At 39.8% G+C, this 15,522-nt stretch overlaps 1 protein-coding gene across 1 annotated transcript; it reads right to left on the reverse strand.

The window, feature by feature from the left end:
* Positions 1–5,128: 5,128 nt before the first annotated feature.
* On the reverse strand, positions 5,129–6,687 carry LOC133772380 (forkhead box protein N3-like; the record flags this gene model as incomplete). Its single annotated transcript, XM_062208860.1, is given in 4 exon segments — positions 5,129–5,359; positions 5,491–5,634; positions 5,637–6,383; positions 6,385–6,687. Coding segments are annotated over 4 exon segments (1,425 nt in total), but the record flags the coding sequence as incomplete, so codon positions are not given.
* Positions 6,688–15,522: the final 8,835 nt, after the last annotated feature.

Below are 15,522 nucleotides of genomic sequence, written 5' to 3' on the forward strand. Positions count from 1 at the left end.
GATTAGAAAATAAATGCAATAACGGAGGTATTTTTTCTATTTCATTTGGTATATGGCTTCAGTACCTATGTCAGTGCCTAGGACATGCTTATGCACAGAAAGTACTGGTTGAAGAAACTAATGTACAAATACACCGTGCCCTTGTCTTTGGTTCAGTCTCACAAACACACACATGAGTAAAAGGGGAGATGATTATCTAGGAAAAATTCAAGGGACTTATACCACAGCTAGGGAAAATTGATACTAGAAAGAGAACCAATGTTCCATTAACGACAGCAGTTTCATGTTGAGGTAAAAGATACCTTTACTGAGAATGTTTGCGACTGTCTCATGTGTAGTTATTGGCATATTTTCTCATCAGTATTAAAGGTAACATTGGAAAGAGTAAAAGACCTCAAAGCAACAATGTAAGTTATTACATTTACAAAATGAAAGAAGTAAATATTATTTAAAAAGAGGAAAAGAAATTTTACAAGTGCAAGCAAAAAAGAAAGTAGAAAACACAAATCAAGTAAATGAAATCAAAACAGATACTTTCAAAAGATCAATACACTGGATAAATCTGTCCATACTGATTTAGAAAAAGAAGACAAAAATACATAATATCAGCAATTAAATTACTATGCATATTACTAATATTTAAAGAAAGAAAATAATGTAAATGATTTATCTATCAAATACATACATTTATATATCAAATGTATAAATTTCTTGAAAGATATAAACAAATTTCACTCAAGGATAGATAGGGCAGGGGCCGTTGCTGTGGCGTAGTGGGTAAAGTTACTTCCTGCAGTGCCAGCATCCCATTTGAGTGCCGGTTAGAGTCCTGGATGCTCCATTTCCAATCCAGCTCTCTGCTGTGGCCTGGGAAAGCAGTAGAAGATGGCCCATGTCCTTGGGCCCCTGCACCGCATGGGAGACCTGGAAGAAGCTCCTGGCTCCTGCCTTCAGACTGGCACAGCTCTGGCCATTTCAGCCAATTGGGGAGTGAACCAGTGGGTGGAAGACCTCTCTTCTCTCTCTGCCTCTCCTTCTGTATGTAACTCTGACTTTCAAATAAAACAAATAATTCTTTAAAAAAAAAAAAAGAATAGATAAGGCAATCATGACACAGAAGGTTAACTTGACACAACCATGTTGCACATTACAGCACCTAATTTGAAACCCAGGTGCTCTGCTTCTGATCCAGATTTCTACTAATGGGCCTAGGAGGCAGCGGATGACAACTCACAAACTTGAATCCTTGCCACTCAGATTGGGGACCCAAAGTAGACCCTGCCTTCTGGCTTCGACCTGTCTCAGTCCCAAGTCTTGTGGACATTTGAAATGTGAACCAACAGATCTCTCTCTCTCTCTCTCTCTCTCTCTCTCTCTGTGTCTCTCTGTCTCTCTCCCTCTCCCCCCACCACATACTCTGTGTCGGTCTCTCAAATAAATAAATAAAATGACTCTTTAAAAATTTAAAAGATATATAGATAAGGGATATAGTCTATTAACGAAATTTACTTTTAAAGTAAATGTTTTCGAATAAGAAAAATTTTAAGCCCAAATAGTCTTTAACAGTATGTTTTACAAGCATTTAAAAAATAAAATACAAAGTTACATAAATTACACATCTGAAAAGAAAACTCCTCAACTCATTTGATAAAGCCACAGTTTCTCTGACACTCATCCAGATAAAGATAATAATTAAAAAAACAAAACTCCAGGCCAACATCCTTGATAAACATCCACAAAAATGTCCTCAAGAAAATAAAAGAAAATTAAAGATAGTGATGTTTACAAAGTGTTTAAATTACAACCAAATGAGGCTTATTATTGAGACATGAGATTGAATCCACAATTGCAAATCAATCAATGAAATGCATAATACCCAACACATAAATATGAGTCTATATGAATATCTGAAGAAACTGGATGAAATGAACATATATCCAAGATAAATTATCAATGAAATTAAAGAAACTGCAATTAATTTTTTAAAGTGTCAGAGAGTAGGCCGGCACCGCGGCTCACTAGGCTAATCCTCTGCCTTGCGGCGCCTGCACATCAGGTTCTAGTCCCGGTCAGGGCACCGGATTCTGTCCCGGTTGCCCCTCTTCCAGGCCAGCTCTCTGCTATGGCCCGGGAAGGCAGTGGAGGATGGCCCAAGTCCTTGGGCCCTGCACCCACATGGGAGACCAGGAGAAGCACCTGGCTCCTGCCATCGGATCAGCGCGGTGCGCCGGCCACAGCGCGCCAACCGCAGCGGCCATTGGAGGGTGAACCAACGGCAAAAGGAAGACGTTTCTCTCTGTCTCTCTCTCTCTCACAGTCCACTCTGCCTGTCAAAATAAATAAATAAATAAATAAATAAATAAAGTGTCAGAGAGTAAATATATTATTGTTTATGGGTTACATATGTCTTTCATGCATTATCTATCTTCTTTTTAAAAAAAAGCTTAATATAAAATTATCAATTATTTTTAGCTTGAATATTATATATAAACAATACAGAAATTGAATTTGGCCCTCAGTTTTTAGCTTGTAAAACCATGCACTGAAAATACTCCTATAACCTGATAAAGGGCTTTTATGAAAAAATAAAATAGCATGCAGCTTAATGGTGAAAGATGAAATACTCTTGAAATCAAGAAAAAGAGTATCCATTCTCACTACTCATGTTCAATCTTGTACTGCAGATTCTAGCCCTAAAAGTAGGGCAAAATAAAGGAAATACAAATAATACAGAGTTTCAATTTTAAGGAAAGTCTCATCATGCTGATATAATCATCTCTGTGGAAAACTCCCCACTCCCAAATAAACAACTAAGGTACTGAAAAAAAGGGTTTTTTAAAAGAAAGCATAACACATAAAGTAAAATACTAATTTTAACTCCATTTCAAACATTAATTAAAATCGAAATGTGAAGTTACCTTTACAATAATACTAGAAAGCATAAAAATTATGCATTAAACTAAAACACATACAAAATTAAAAATCCAAAAACTGAAAACTAGTATTGAGAGAAATGAAAAGATTGAAATATGCAGAGAAACACGCTGTATTCATCTATGATTGAAATGTCAATTCTTGACAAACCTATATATTCCCAAAATTTGAGGCACCCAAGGTGCCCTTCAAAAGGTGAAGTACTAAACAAAATATGGTACATTCATAAAATGAAATACTATTCCAGAATGAAAAGAAGTGAGCTACCAAGCCATCAAAAGACATGGAAGCAACTGAAAGGCACATCACTGGTGGAAGAGGTCTGAAAGGTTACATACTGTGTGATTATATATTTGTGAGAAAAACCATAAGGTGAAAGTATAAAGACAGTAAAAATTTTCTAGCAGCCATGCATTTAGGTATTGTGAATAAGTAGGTGAGGTGGAAGCATTTTTAGGACAAATTATTCTGCACGGTATGCAATGGCTTATGTCAAAATCCATAGAAATACACAACACTGAAAGAGCACTAATGAAACCTACAGACAACTTCACCATAATGTCAGTCTGTTAGTTGTGACAAGCATAGCACACTAATGCAAGATGTTAATCATAAAGTAAATTGGGTGGGCACAAAAGCAGGTAGAGTGGATGTCAGAATACCTGTTCAATTTTTCTATAAATCTAAAACACCTTTAAAAACTAAGTATATGAATTGAAAGCTTAACATATGATTGACATGAATCTTCTTGAATGGAGACTCAATTAAAAAAATTACTTGGCTAAACATTAATTTGAATATTTGAATGCCTGAGTATAGAGTACTGGATAGATATCATTTTTTGTTTGTTTGTTTGTTTGTTTGTTTTTTTAAGTTTGCCCTCAGATTATTGCGTCATGTGAAACACGAACAGACAGAGAAAGGACACACTTTTCAACAGAGAACCGGAGGGGTCGGGGGCTGAGTGCACACAAGGCAGTAGAGAGTTCAACCATCCAAGCCCCTACCAGAGCATGAAGATATTTTTATATTGCAGAGTAAGTTCCCCAACAGTCAGAATTTGTCCCTAAAGAAGGTTAAACCTTAAACACCTGCTTCAAAAAACCAAAACAAAATAACCCAGAAAGGAAAAACAAAAACAAAAACAAACAAACAAACAAACAAAACCAACAAAAAGTGAAAGAAAAGAAGAAAACCAAAATAACCTCTGAGCCTAAGGGCGTAAAAATTAGAGGCATAGTCTTTTCTCTATTTTCTCTATTTACATGAAAATAATTCATGCGTCATGCTAAATACATTATTTACCGTACAAGAACTTTGTTATTTTTGAATAAAAAAAAAAGTTCGTTTTCGTGATTTTTTTTTCTTTTTTCTTTTCTTCAAAGGAATCCATGCATTGTGGATCAGAAACTTCTGCCGGCTACACTGGCTGAATGTGGAAACCACTGATTTTCGCAAAGATGAACCTGACATTGATTTGCAAACCCCATTTGGAGGGCAGTATGGGAGTTACTTTGAGTTGATTTTTTGCCACTTTTTTTTTGTTTGTTTGTTTGTTTGTTTTGCTTTGTCTGTCAATGTGCCGTCACTCTTAAAAAAATACACCACAATACTAATGGCAGGTTCTGGAGCTTTCTGTTTTGTTTTGTTTTGCCCACTTGGATCAAATGGTTTTGACAGAAAAAGAGCTGTACCATTATTTCCTTAACAGCTACTGTGATTTCGTGACCGCCTGAGACCGCTCTTCCCTCGGGCGCTTAAGACACAGCTTACTTTTTGTGTGTTTCCTTCTCACTCTCATTCTGCGTGTTGCGTGTTGTGTGTTGTGTTGTGTGTGTGTGCCCAGGGCCCACCTTCAGGCTCATGGCTTTTGGAACTTTTTCTTAATTGACTCTAGAGTAGAACTCAAAGATTAGCAGCTTCCCTACAGACGCACCCGGTTTCTTTTCTCAGTCGCTGACACCTGACGGATCTGAACGGTTCCGTCAGTGTCCACCAAGCAAGCTGCCTCCAGGCTTCATGGTCACGGGGCGCACAGGACCAGAGGCCAAGGCCCCGTGCGCACTGCATGGCAACGCCAAGGGCCCTCCTGGCACAATGGCATGCCCAGGGCCACGGGTACGGGTCGTCCTTCTTCCTAATCGCGTTCCTTTCTGCTACTCAGTGAGCCCAGTTGGGTGGGAGACCTGACTCTTTAAACCTGAGGGTTGGGCCTGCACGCTGGTCGCTTTGCACACGTGCCTTCTGCGTGCCGTGCGTGTGAATCCCGCGGCATCGCTGTGGACATCCCTGGGGATTTAGCCACACGTCTCTGACAAGCTGGAGGAAGCAATGGTAATGTTGGCTTTTTCGGTTTTGTCTTCAGATAATGAAAAGCTTTTGTAAAACGGCTGAGTGTCAACATGAGTTCTATGGCTTCAATCTCCTTTAAAAATAAAATTCTTAAGGGTCCAAAATAAAGGAAAGGGGGCAAATTTAAAAAAAAAAAAGAAAGAAAAGAAAGAAAACCAAACCAAAAAAAAAAAAAAAGTTACTGATATTGCCACAAATCATTACAAATCTCCTGACATGCTGAAACCAAATGGCCGTAAGTTTAAAACAAATCAGTGACTTGTTTTCAATTTTTTTTGTGGTTTCCTTTTGCTCCTTCTGCCCCTTTGCCGTCTGATTGGTGATGCTGTTCAAACAGGACCTAACCCCCCCGCCAGGTGCAGGAGCGACCCGGCCGCCTCCTTCATTTCCTCATCGTCGCTCTCCGGCGGCTTTTCCGTGCGTCTCTTTCTGAGGGGCAGCGTGTCGCTGGGGACCTTCCTGGTCTTGGTGACGTGCTGGCGCTTCTTGTGCTGGGATGTGTACCCGCTGTCCCCGAGGGCATCCTTGACCTCCTTCTGGCTGGGCTTCCGGTCGTCCTCCTCGGTGTCGCTGTGGCTTTCGTGGCTCTGGAAGCTCCCCTCGCTGCCCTCGCTGCCCTCCTGGTTCCCCTTCGTGGCGAACTCGTAGTGGTCGTCGGCTGAGGAGGAGGAGGAGGAGGAGGAGGAGGAGGAGGAGGAGGAGGAGGAGATGGAGTCGCTGGCGGGCGAGGTGCTCCGGGCGTTGGAGGACTTGGCACTGCTATAGTTGTGATCTTCCTTGGGGTCTCCGCTGACCACCGGGGAGCCCCACGATGGCTCGCTCTCAGTCCGCATCCTGCAGCCGCTGACACCGTTCCTCATGGCGGCTGTCATTCCAATGGGAGTGATTGGCAGTGGCCGGACGCCTGGAAACAGCCCTCGGTTCAGAACCTGCGCTCCATTCTGTATCACTCCTGGGGGAACTTGTAGAAGGGCTCCGTTTCTCTTGAGGAACGTGCTGCCTGGCCAGATAGGTGGACCTGATGTGCTTTGATATGCCTGAGGAGAGCTGGGGGGCCTGCTTAGCCCCTGTGGGGGTGGGTGGTAAGGTGTCTTTTTTCAAAGCCTGAATTAGATTTTGTCTATACTCTGGGCCTATGCACCACAACGACCCTTTCCCAATACTCTGACTCCGCTCCTTGTCCACTTTCTTAAAACACTTATTCAACGACAAATTATGTCTCACTGAGTTCTTCCACCCAGTAGGCGCGTTTGCAAAATATGGGAAATGTTCCAAGATCCAGTTGTGAATATCCTTCACGGGCAGGCGCTTGGTCGGAGAGTCCTCGATGGCCATGAATATGAGGCAGCTGAAGGAGTAGGGCGGCTTGCAGTTGGGGTTCTGCCTGGCATCGTAGGTTTTTTTTTTTTTTTTTTTCTTTTTGACAGGCAGAGTGGATAGTGAGAGAGAGAGACAGAGAGAAAGGTCTTCCTTTTTGCCGTTGGTTCACCCTCCAATGGCCACCGCGGCCGGCGCATCGCGCTGATCTGAAGCCAGGAGCCAGGTGCTTCTCCTGGTCTCCCAAGCGGGTGCAGGGCCCAAGGACTTGGGCCATCCTCCACTGCACTCCCGGGCCATAGCAGAGAGCTGGCCTGGAAGAGGGGCAACCGGGATAGAATCCAGCGCCCCAACCGGGACTAGAACCCGGTGTGCCAGCGCCGCAAGGCGGAGGATTAGCCTAGTGAGCCGCGGCGCCGGCCTTGTTTTTTGTTTTTTTGACAGGCAGAGTTAGACAGTGAGAGAGAGAAACGGAGAGAAAGGTCTTCCTTCTGTTGGTTCACACCCCCCCCCCCAAATGGCCACTATGGCTGGTGTGCTGCGCTGATCCAAAGCCAGGAGCCAGGCGCCTCCCATTGTCCTCCCATGTAGGTGCAGGGCCCAAGCACTTGGGCCATGCTCCGCTGCCCCCACAGGCCACAGCAGAGAGCTGGACTGAAAGAGGAGCAACCGGGACAGAACCAGCGCCCCAACCCAGACTAGAACCCAGGGTGCCAGTGCAGCAGGCAGATAACTAGCCTCGTGAGCCATGGCGCCAGCCGATATTATACTGTTTTTAAAAATATTTTATTCTCCTTGATGATTATATTCTGTATAAGGAAAGTCATGGAGTTTAAGATATCGGACTATCCAATGCATTTTTATTCTCTCATTGTCATTTTCATTTAGTAGATCTACCAGATGGCATTCAGTAATACATTCCAATATAACATATATAATCACCTGTCTTAAAAAATATCTTAATATAGTTGAGCTTGCTTTATCAAGCCTTGAAATTTCATGATAAGTTAATTACAAAAAATATGCTGAGAGTTATATTATACAGCTTGATACAATCACCCACCTAATTAAAGAGGACTCCCTTGTGGCCTCGATATATTGGTTGTATAATTACTTCAAGAAAAGACAATCCTCTTTTCTATTCCTTCCAGACTCATTAATGATATGCTACAACTGTATCAAGTGTCTATTAAGATTCCCAGTAGGTTTAAAAATGATCCTTGTAATTTTTCAACAGTAAATCTGATGCCAAGCATTCTCCATAAAAGATACTTCCTCATAAATTTCCTACTCAACTTCAGTGTACCAAGAAAAAAAAAGTTGGTATTTCTTTAGAAACCATAACTCTTGCCTCTCTGACCCATTTCTGACAATCACTTTAAATTTGATATGATCACATAAAATCTCACACAGAATGGGGTTACCATCTTTTGGTCTCAACTTAAAGTTTCTTTAATCTTTGCTATGGTTCAGTTTTCAAACTGAAGATAATATCTGTCTTTTTAAATATGCTTTTGTATTTCCTCATAAAACTTCTTAACTTTACCATCATAAGAATTTCCTTGATAAACTTTCATTTAATTTGTTTTGAAACCAATCAGATGATGATATTTCTTTGGTGCCTGAAAGCATCTTAGGATACTAAAGACTTTTTCAAGATACAAACACAATTAATTGTATAACTGACTTTCATTTTTGTGGAAAAAACAGTAGTGCAGGGTTCAAACAAACATATATATACATATGTATATATGTATATATGTATATATGTATATATATGTATATATATATATATCACAAAGGGGAGTTTCAAAAAGTTCATACAAAATCTATTTTATCTTTTATTTCCATTCTTATGTGCTCCTTGAAGATCATTTGGGTGTGTATGTGTGTGTGTATCATGTGTGTACTTACCCACACATCCACATGTACATATACATATGTTGCCTATATCACAAGGCAAACAACATGTCTTTGTTGGTATAAGTATATATACATATCACATAGGTACTTCAAGAGTACTTCAAAAAATTTTTGAAAAAGTGGAAAAGACAAGGACATTTTTTGCAAAAATTTGTAATCTATACAAAATTTTTGTAATGTTCACTTTCCATGACATTTTAGTAGATGCTTAGGTTTCAAGTTTTTGCACCCAAATTATTTCTTATTCCCCGCCCCGTGTGTGTGTGTGTGTGTGTTTACATGTATCCTGTGAAGTACAGAAATTATTCCCAAGGGATGAAGAATGAAAAACAGCATAAACCTTATTTTCAAGGAGGCAACAATTAATTAAGGAACATATATAACTGCATTATAACAAAATGTATTAAAGGAGGCTTTATGGGTTGCTCAAAAGTAGCAGGGTACTAAATATTCCAATGGTCAAATAAAGGATAATGAAAAGGAAATATGCATTGAGTTGAACATGAATATTAATTCTTAAATGATCATATAGTGGAGAAAGGGATGTCATAAGAAGAAAGTTCTATGTGTTCTCCTAGACAATTATCAAACTTGATAAGGGTCAAGAAATCCTTCCTTCCCCATATTTGTAGCCACTTGGTCAGAAGTGTGAGTGACCTAGAAATTCTACTTGTGCCTGGCATTTGAGTGGCAGAAGTTTTACTGGAGACTTAAACTTGAAGAATCTATAGCTAGCACCAGGAGTTTAGTGTCATACTTTTGTATTGCAGTGCAACAGTTGGTGTAAGAATGTAGACTTTCTTTTACTTCGTGGTATATTCTGATAACAGAATTAATCTAATTGAACTCCAAAATATCAGGAACACTAATGACATATATTTATATTGAAGTTAAATATTTATAATTAGTTTGGGAATTTATTGCCTTTACCTACAATTGGGTCTCCTTTAAAAAAATAGAAATTGCTGATATGAATTTCCTGTTCGAATGCTCGCAATACCCAAGGCTGTGCCAGGCAGAAGCCAGGAGCCCAGAATCCACATCTGGTTCTCCCACATGTGTGGCAGGGACCCGAGTACTTGAATAATCATCTGTTATCTACAGGATGTGCGTTACAGGAAGCTGGATTGGAAGCAGAGCCAGGATTGAAACAGGCGTTATCATATGGGATATGGGCATCCCAAGCAGTAACTTAACTGCTGGGCCATATGCTAGTGCAAAGTGCTATTTGTTGTCTCCACTGATCATCTCAAAATTTCAGTTGACCTTGAATTCTTTAAGGGCATCTTCCAGAAACTACTTGGCTGGAAATGGTTATTTTCATTTTAGCCTAATTCCACATGACAGTCTTTTGTTAGTATAACTGAAAGTTGAAGGAACTCTGGGAATGCTAATTCTCTATTTTAATCTGGAGTCACCACCCTCTATTGACATTTCTCCAGGAAAAAACTAATTATGAAACCAGGGTAACCCAGCAGATAGCTCTTGGCTTAAATCACCCTTCTTCAAAACTATACATATATACAAATGATGGGGCATTTATAACTCTTAGTGGATTGAATGAATTAAAAAATAAGCCTTAGCATCATCATTATGTGGAAAATGCATATACAGTTTTACGTTTAAGAAATACCTAAAGATAATGACAATTGAAAAATGTCTAAGAAGTCACCAAGTACTATAACCTCAGGAGATATACAATAGCACTGGGGCAACTTCCAAAGTTTCTAAAGGGAAATGAAATCAGAATCACCAATTAACAACATTCTTGCTTGCTACAACAAAATAGGTTTGAATAGTAACCAAACATGTAACAGCAACTTTTTCCTTAACACCATATTTACTATTCAATAAGTTCTGTTTTGCTGGAATAAATTGTCACTGTTTTATAAATATGAGGAACAAAAATGGAATTGGGTTTTAACTGCCACTCAGTTTATCCATGGGGATTAATTTGTTCTTCTTGTTTTCTGTTTTTCAATATAAAGTCTTTCTCCTCTCTTATTCTAGGGTAATATCAGGAAATAATTCATATTTTTAGAGTTTAACTTGAGAGAGACTCCAACTCTAGCTACAAATACAAAAAAAAAATACTTCACAAAAGAAAAGTTTAAAAGTTTGAAATGTCTCTTAAAATGTTATTTTCCAAAAGGTTTATTTGGGTACAAAGGAAGTCGTTCATAACTTATAAATAACAATTATGATAAGGGTATTTTTTCACTACTATGTTGTAATCATAGTGCTACTATACATTTTTAATTGAAAGATCAGTGTATTTAGCTATGAAAATTGAAAGATATAACACATGGATTATTACACTTTAAAAGATAATAATCTATTTCACAAAAATCACTTGGATTGTCCCATGCTTCCAGGAGGTCCCTACACACACTGGCACATACACACACATACACTCCTTGTTTTTAACCCTTGTTAACAAACACAAAACATAATGGAACCAAATGTTACCCAATTGTTATCATGTGGCTAATGATCAAGAATGATCACGAATCCTACGGGCTATAAGAAATGGGTCCATTTCTTCTGTATTAAAAGTCATGTACCATATAATTCCTTTAGTTTCTCATGCAAAATGAGGGAAAAAAACAGGTTCTAGGTAGTGGTTTCTCTAAGTTCATAGTCACTAATTACCATTAAATTGATTGAGTAGCACACACATAGTCACCTAGCTTCCTTGTATCCCTTCCAGTCCAGTGTGATATCTTTCTTTTTTTTTTTAGAAGATTCTTTTTTTTAAAAAAAGATTTATTTATTTATTTATTTCAAAGGCAGAGTTACAGAGAGGCAGAGAGAGAGCGTGTCCATGTGTTGGTTAACTCCCCAGATGGCTGAAATGGCCGGAGCAGCACCGATCTGAAGCCAGGAGTCAGGAGATTCTTTCCTAGTCTCTCACGTGGGTGCAGGGGCCCAAGCGCTTGAGCCATCTTCTGCTGATTTCCCAAGTCATAGCAGAGCTTGGATCAGAAGAGAAGCAGCCGGGACTACAACCAGCGCTCATATGGGATGCCAGTACTGCAGGTGGAGGATTAACCCACTGTGCCACAGTGCAGGGTCCTACAACTTTTTATCCAGCTAACTTTGTTAACTAAGACCTTTTATTAAATTTAAATGATAATATATTTACTAAACATATACAATACTATGGTATACAAAGAGATGAAAACCCATTAGTATTCCCTGAGTTTAAATATTTTCTTTCTTTCTTTTTCTTTTTTTTTTTTTTTTTTTTTTTTTTTTTTTTGACAGGCAGAGTGGACAGTGAGAGAGACAGAGAGAAAGGTCTTCCTTTTCCGTTGGTTCATCCCTCAATGGCCACTGCAGCCAGTGCGCTGCGGTCGGGGCACCGCGCTGATCCGAAGCCAGGAGCCAGGAGCCAGGAGCTTCTCCTGGTCTCCCATGTGGGTGCAGGGCCCAAGGACTTGGACCATCCTCCACTGCACTCCCAGGCCACAGCAGAGAGCTGGACTGGAAGAGAAGCAACTGGGACAGAATCCGGCGCCCCTACCGGGACTAGAACCCGGGGTGCCGGCGCCGCAGGTGGAGGATTAGCCTATTGAATTGCGGCGCCGGCCATAAATATTTTCCATTTTAAGTGATGGAATCTATTATCTCACACTTCTGCTGTCAGTGGACTGTTGTTTGCGTTAAGACTTAAGCTAGCAACAAGTGAGTCTGTATCACAAGGACTGGGAATTGACAGTAGACTCAGGGGGTTGTAGACCAAAAAGCAGAGCATCGGGAAATCCTGCAGCAAATAGTAAGTGTAGATCTTCCTAACAATAAGAAAACACCATCAGGTAATAACTGATCCTAGAAGGGAGGAGTCACACCCTTATTGTAACTGTGCTCTTTAGGGAGAAGAAACATAACTACTGAAAATCTTGAGCATTTCTTGCAGAACAGCACTATGTTGTTGATTCCCAAACAAAACTGGCCCCAAGATCAACCAGAACCACAGGACAGCAAATGCCACAGCCATCACTGATTACAGAATGAACTTAATGATGTTTGGGACCCAAGTCTCCCCCCTTCTGAGTATGCTAACATGTAACGAACATGTGATGTAGGAAGAGGCATGTGGCTGACCACCCCTTTACAGGAGAACCAAGAACTCCTTTTTCTTAGTAGCCAACACACCCCCATATCCTGTCTCCCTTTCTTGTTGCTTTCACAATAAATATCTTTTATCAAAGCTATACAGGGAGTCAGATTTGAGCATTTCTTCTGACTCCTTGCTTGGCTGCTTCATAATAAAATTTCTCTGTGTTGAAGACTACAGCTAAAGTGTTCGACTTTCTGATGTACACAGGCAAATGGACTAACCTGGGTTCCCTAACACTAAGATAAGATTTTTGTATTTTCTAGGATGATATCTAAAGCACTTATTTCATTCTTCATTTTGAATAATTGTTTACCTCCTTACTGTGTAAGTCTTCAATTCAATCAACTGAATTGTGACATCTACCAGAGAAGATTGCTATTTTTCTTCAATAATTAATACGTAATCATATCAGAATCTAAAGCACCATCACATACTCCGCACACTTCTGTTTATGAATTAATATCCAACATTACTGGGCCTCTATAGTATCCTTATCTCTGTGCTTACTAAAACAGGCTCTGGGTTACTGTGTGGCTTTCACATTATAAAGTTATCTAATGTTGGTATGAATGTATTAGGGACACTGTGCATATAGAGAAAATTAAATAAAGTGAATTACCAAAGATATAGAGCGTTCTACTGACAAGGCAGTTTAAGATTAAAGAAAATTTTCTGCATAGAAATCACATTATTTTATCCATATTTTATCTATATATAGAGATAGGATTTCATCTACATAAAGGCAATGTATATGTATGTAATAAATGTAAATTTCATATATATATATATATATATATAGAGAGAGAGAGAGAGAGAGTGACAAAAGTAGAAACATGATAAGACCAAAGTGTTATTTCACAAGGAAAAAGAATGAACAATAAAATATAAAAATGAAAACAAAATAACTATATCACTGTAGAAAGTTCAACTATGTCCTTTCCAAAGTAAAAGTGTCTTTGAAGTCTCTAGAATTTGTTCAAATATAGACAACTTGTAGGAATTAAGAGTCTTCTATTAAGAGAGCAATAAAGTCATTATGTCTTTGAGAAGTGGAGAAATCTAAGTTCCAAAAAGAACTATTTTAAAATAAGTTAGGAAACGGTAATTGCTTACAACAGTAAGAAATAGAGCACTATCTTCCCAAGCTGTACCTCCTAAATCTCGGGAGCATTGGTTTAGTAAAACAATATTTTGTTTAATATGTGGCTATCGATTTACATTTTGAGACAATTTTTGCACTACACTGGGTTCTATCAGCACAGTTTTACTAATTTGACTAGCATTCAATTTAATTTTCTCTTTTGTTCTCTACTTGCATAAGGATAAAACCCTAGCTCAGCTAAAGTGGCTTTGCCAAATTCTCCAAGCTACTCATCTCTCATAGCCAAGAATCAGTGCCTTAATTCACTCACCATCTCACCATTGCAAACATACCAGATCCCTCTTTTTTTTTTTTTTTTAACTATTTCTTTTAAAAATAGTGATATGGGGCCACCACTGTGTCCTGGCAGGCAAAGCCACCACATGCAACACCAGCACCCACCAAGTGGGTCTGCTCCACTTCAGATCCAGCTCCCTGCTAATGTGCCTGGGAAAACAGAGGAATATGGCCCTGGAGCCAGCACTGTGGCATAGTAGATAAAGCCGCTGCCTGCAAGTACTGGCATCCAATATGGGTGCTAGTTTGAGTACCAGCTGCTCCACTTCTCATCCAGCTCTCTGCTATGGCCTGGGAAAGCAGTAGAAGATGGCCCAACTCCTTGGGCCCCTGCACCCTGCACCCCACCCCTGCGTGGGAGACCCAGAAGAAGCTCCTGGCACCTGGCTTCAGATGGGTGCAGCTCTGGCCATTGTGGCCATCTAGAGAGTGAACCAGCAGATGGAAGATCTCTCTCTCTCTCTCTCTCTCTCCCCTTCACTTTAACTCTGCCTTTCAAATAAATAAATTAATTAAAAAAAAGAGATTGGTCCAAGTCTTTGGGCACATGCATCCACATGGGAGACTTGGGTAAGGCTACTGTCTCTTGGCTTCTGTGTCTCCCAGCCCTGGCTTTTGTGGCCATTTGGTATGAACCAGTGGATGGAAGATCTCTCACTCTCTGCCTCTCCCTCTCTCTTTCTCTGTAACTACGTTTTTAAATAAATAAATATTTTTATAAAATAGAGATATATTCCTTCTTTTGTCTACCAATATCTTCATATAAATTTCAATTTATTTACTACTTTTCCTATTATAACCACAACACACCTCTGTCATGTACAATAAGTTTATTCTTAAAAATAAGAAAATAATAATATATATTTATTTATTTTTTATTTTTTTGACAGGCAGAGTGTTTATTTATTTTTTATTTTATTTTTTTGACAGGCAGAGTGGAGAGTGAGAGAGAGACAGAGAGAAAGGTCTTCCTTTTGCCGTTGGTTTGCCCTCCAATGGCCGCCACGGCCTGCGCAGTGTGCTGCACCATGCTGATCCGAAGCCAGGAGCCAGGTGCTTATCCTGGTCTCCCGTGGGGTGCAGGGCCCAAGCACTTGGGTCATCCTCCACTGCACTCCCTGGTCATAGCAGAGAGCTGGCCTGGAAGAGGGGCAACCGGGACAGAATCTGGTGCCCCGACCGGGACTAGAGCCCGGTGTGCCGGTGCCACAAGGCGGAGGATTAGCCTGTTGAGCCACGGCACTGGCCAGAAAATAATAATATAAACATCTAAAATAAATATATGAATTGACTTAAATACCTGCCTGTAAGTGCAAGACTGGTTATGCTTTATTTTTCTAAGCATTTGACTTTCACATAATCTAAAATAAGGAAGAAAGAGAAAAATCCATAATATTTAGTTTACAAAATAACCATTGATGACAGTTGAAGTATT

The sequence above is a fragment of the Lepus europaeus genome, chromosome 13, assembly GCF_033115175.1.
Source record: "Lepus europaeus isolate LE1 chromosome 13, mLepTim1.pri, whole genome shotgun sequence".
In the NCBI taxonomy this organism is placed as follows: domain Eukaryota; kingdom Metazoa; phylum Chordata; class Mammalia; order Lagomorpha; family Leporidae; genus Lepus; species Lepus europaeus.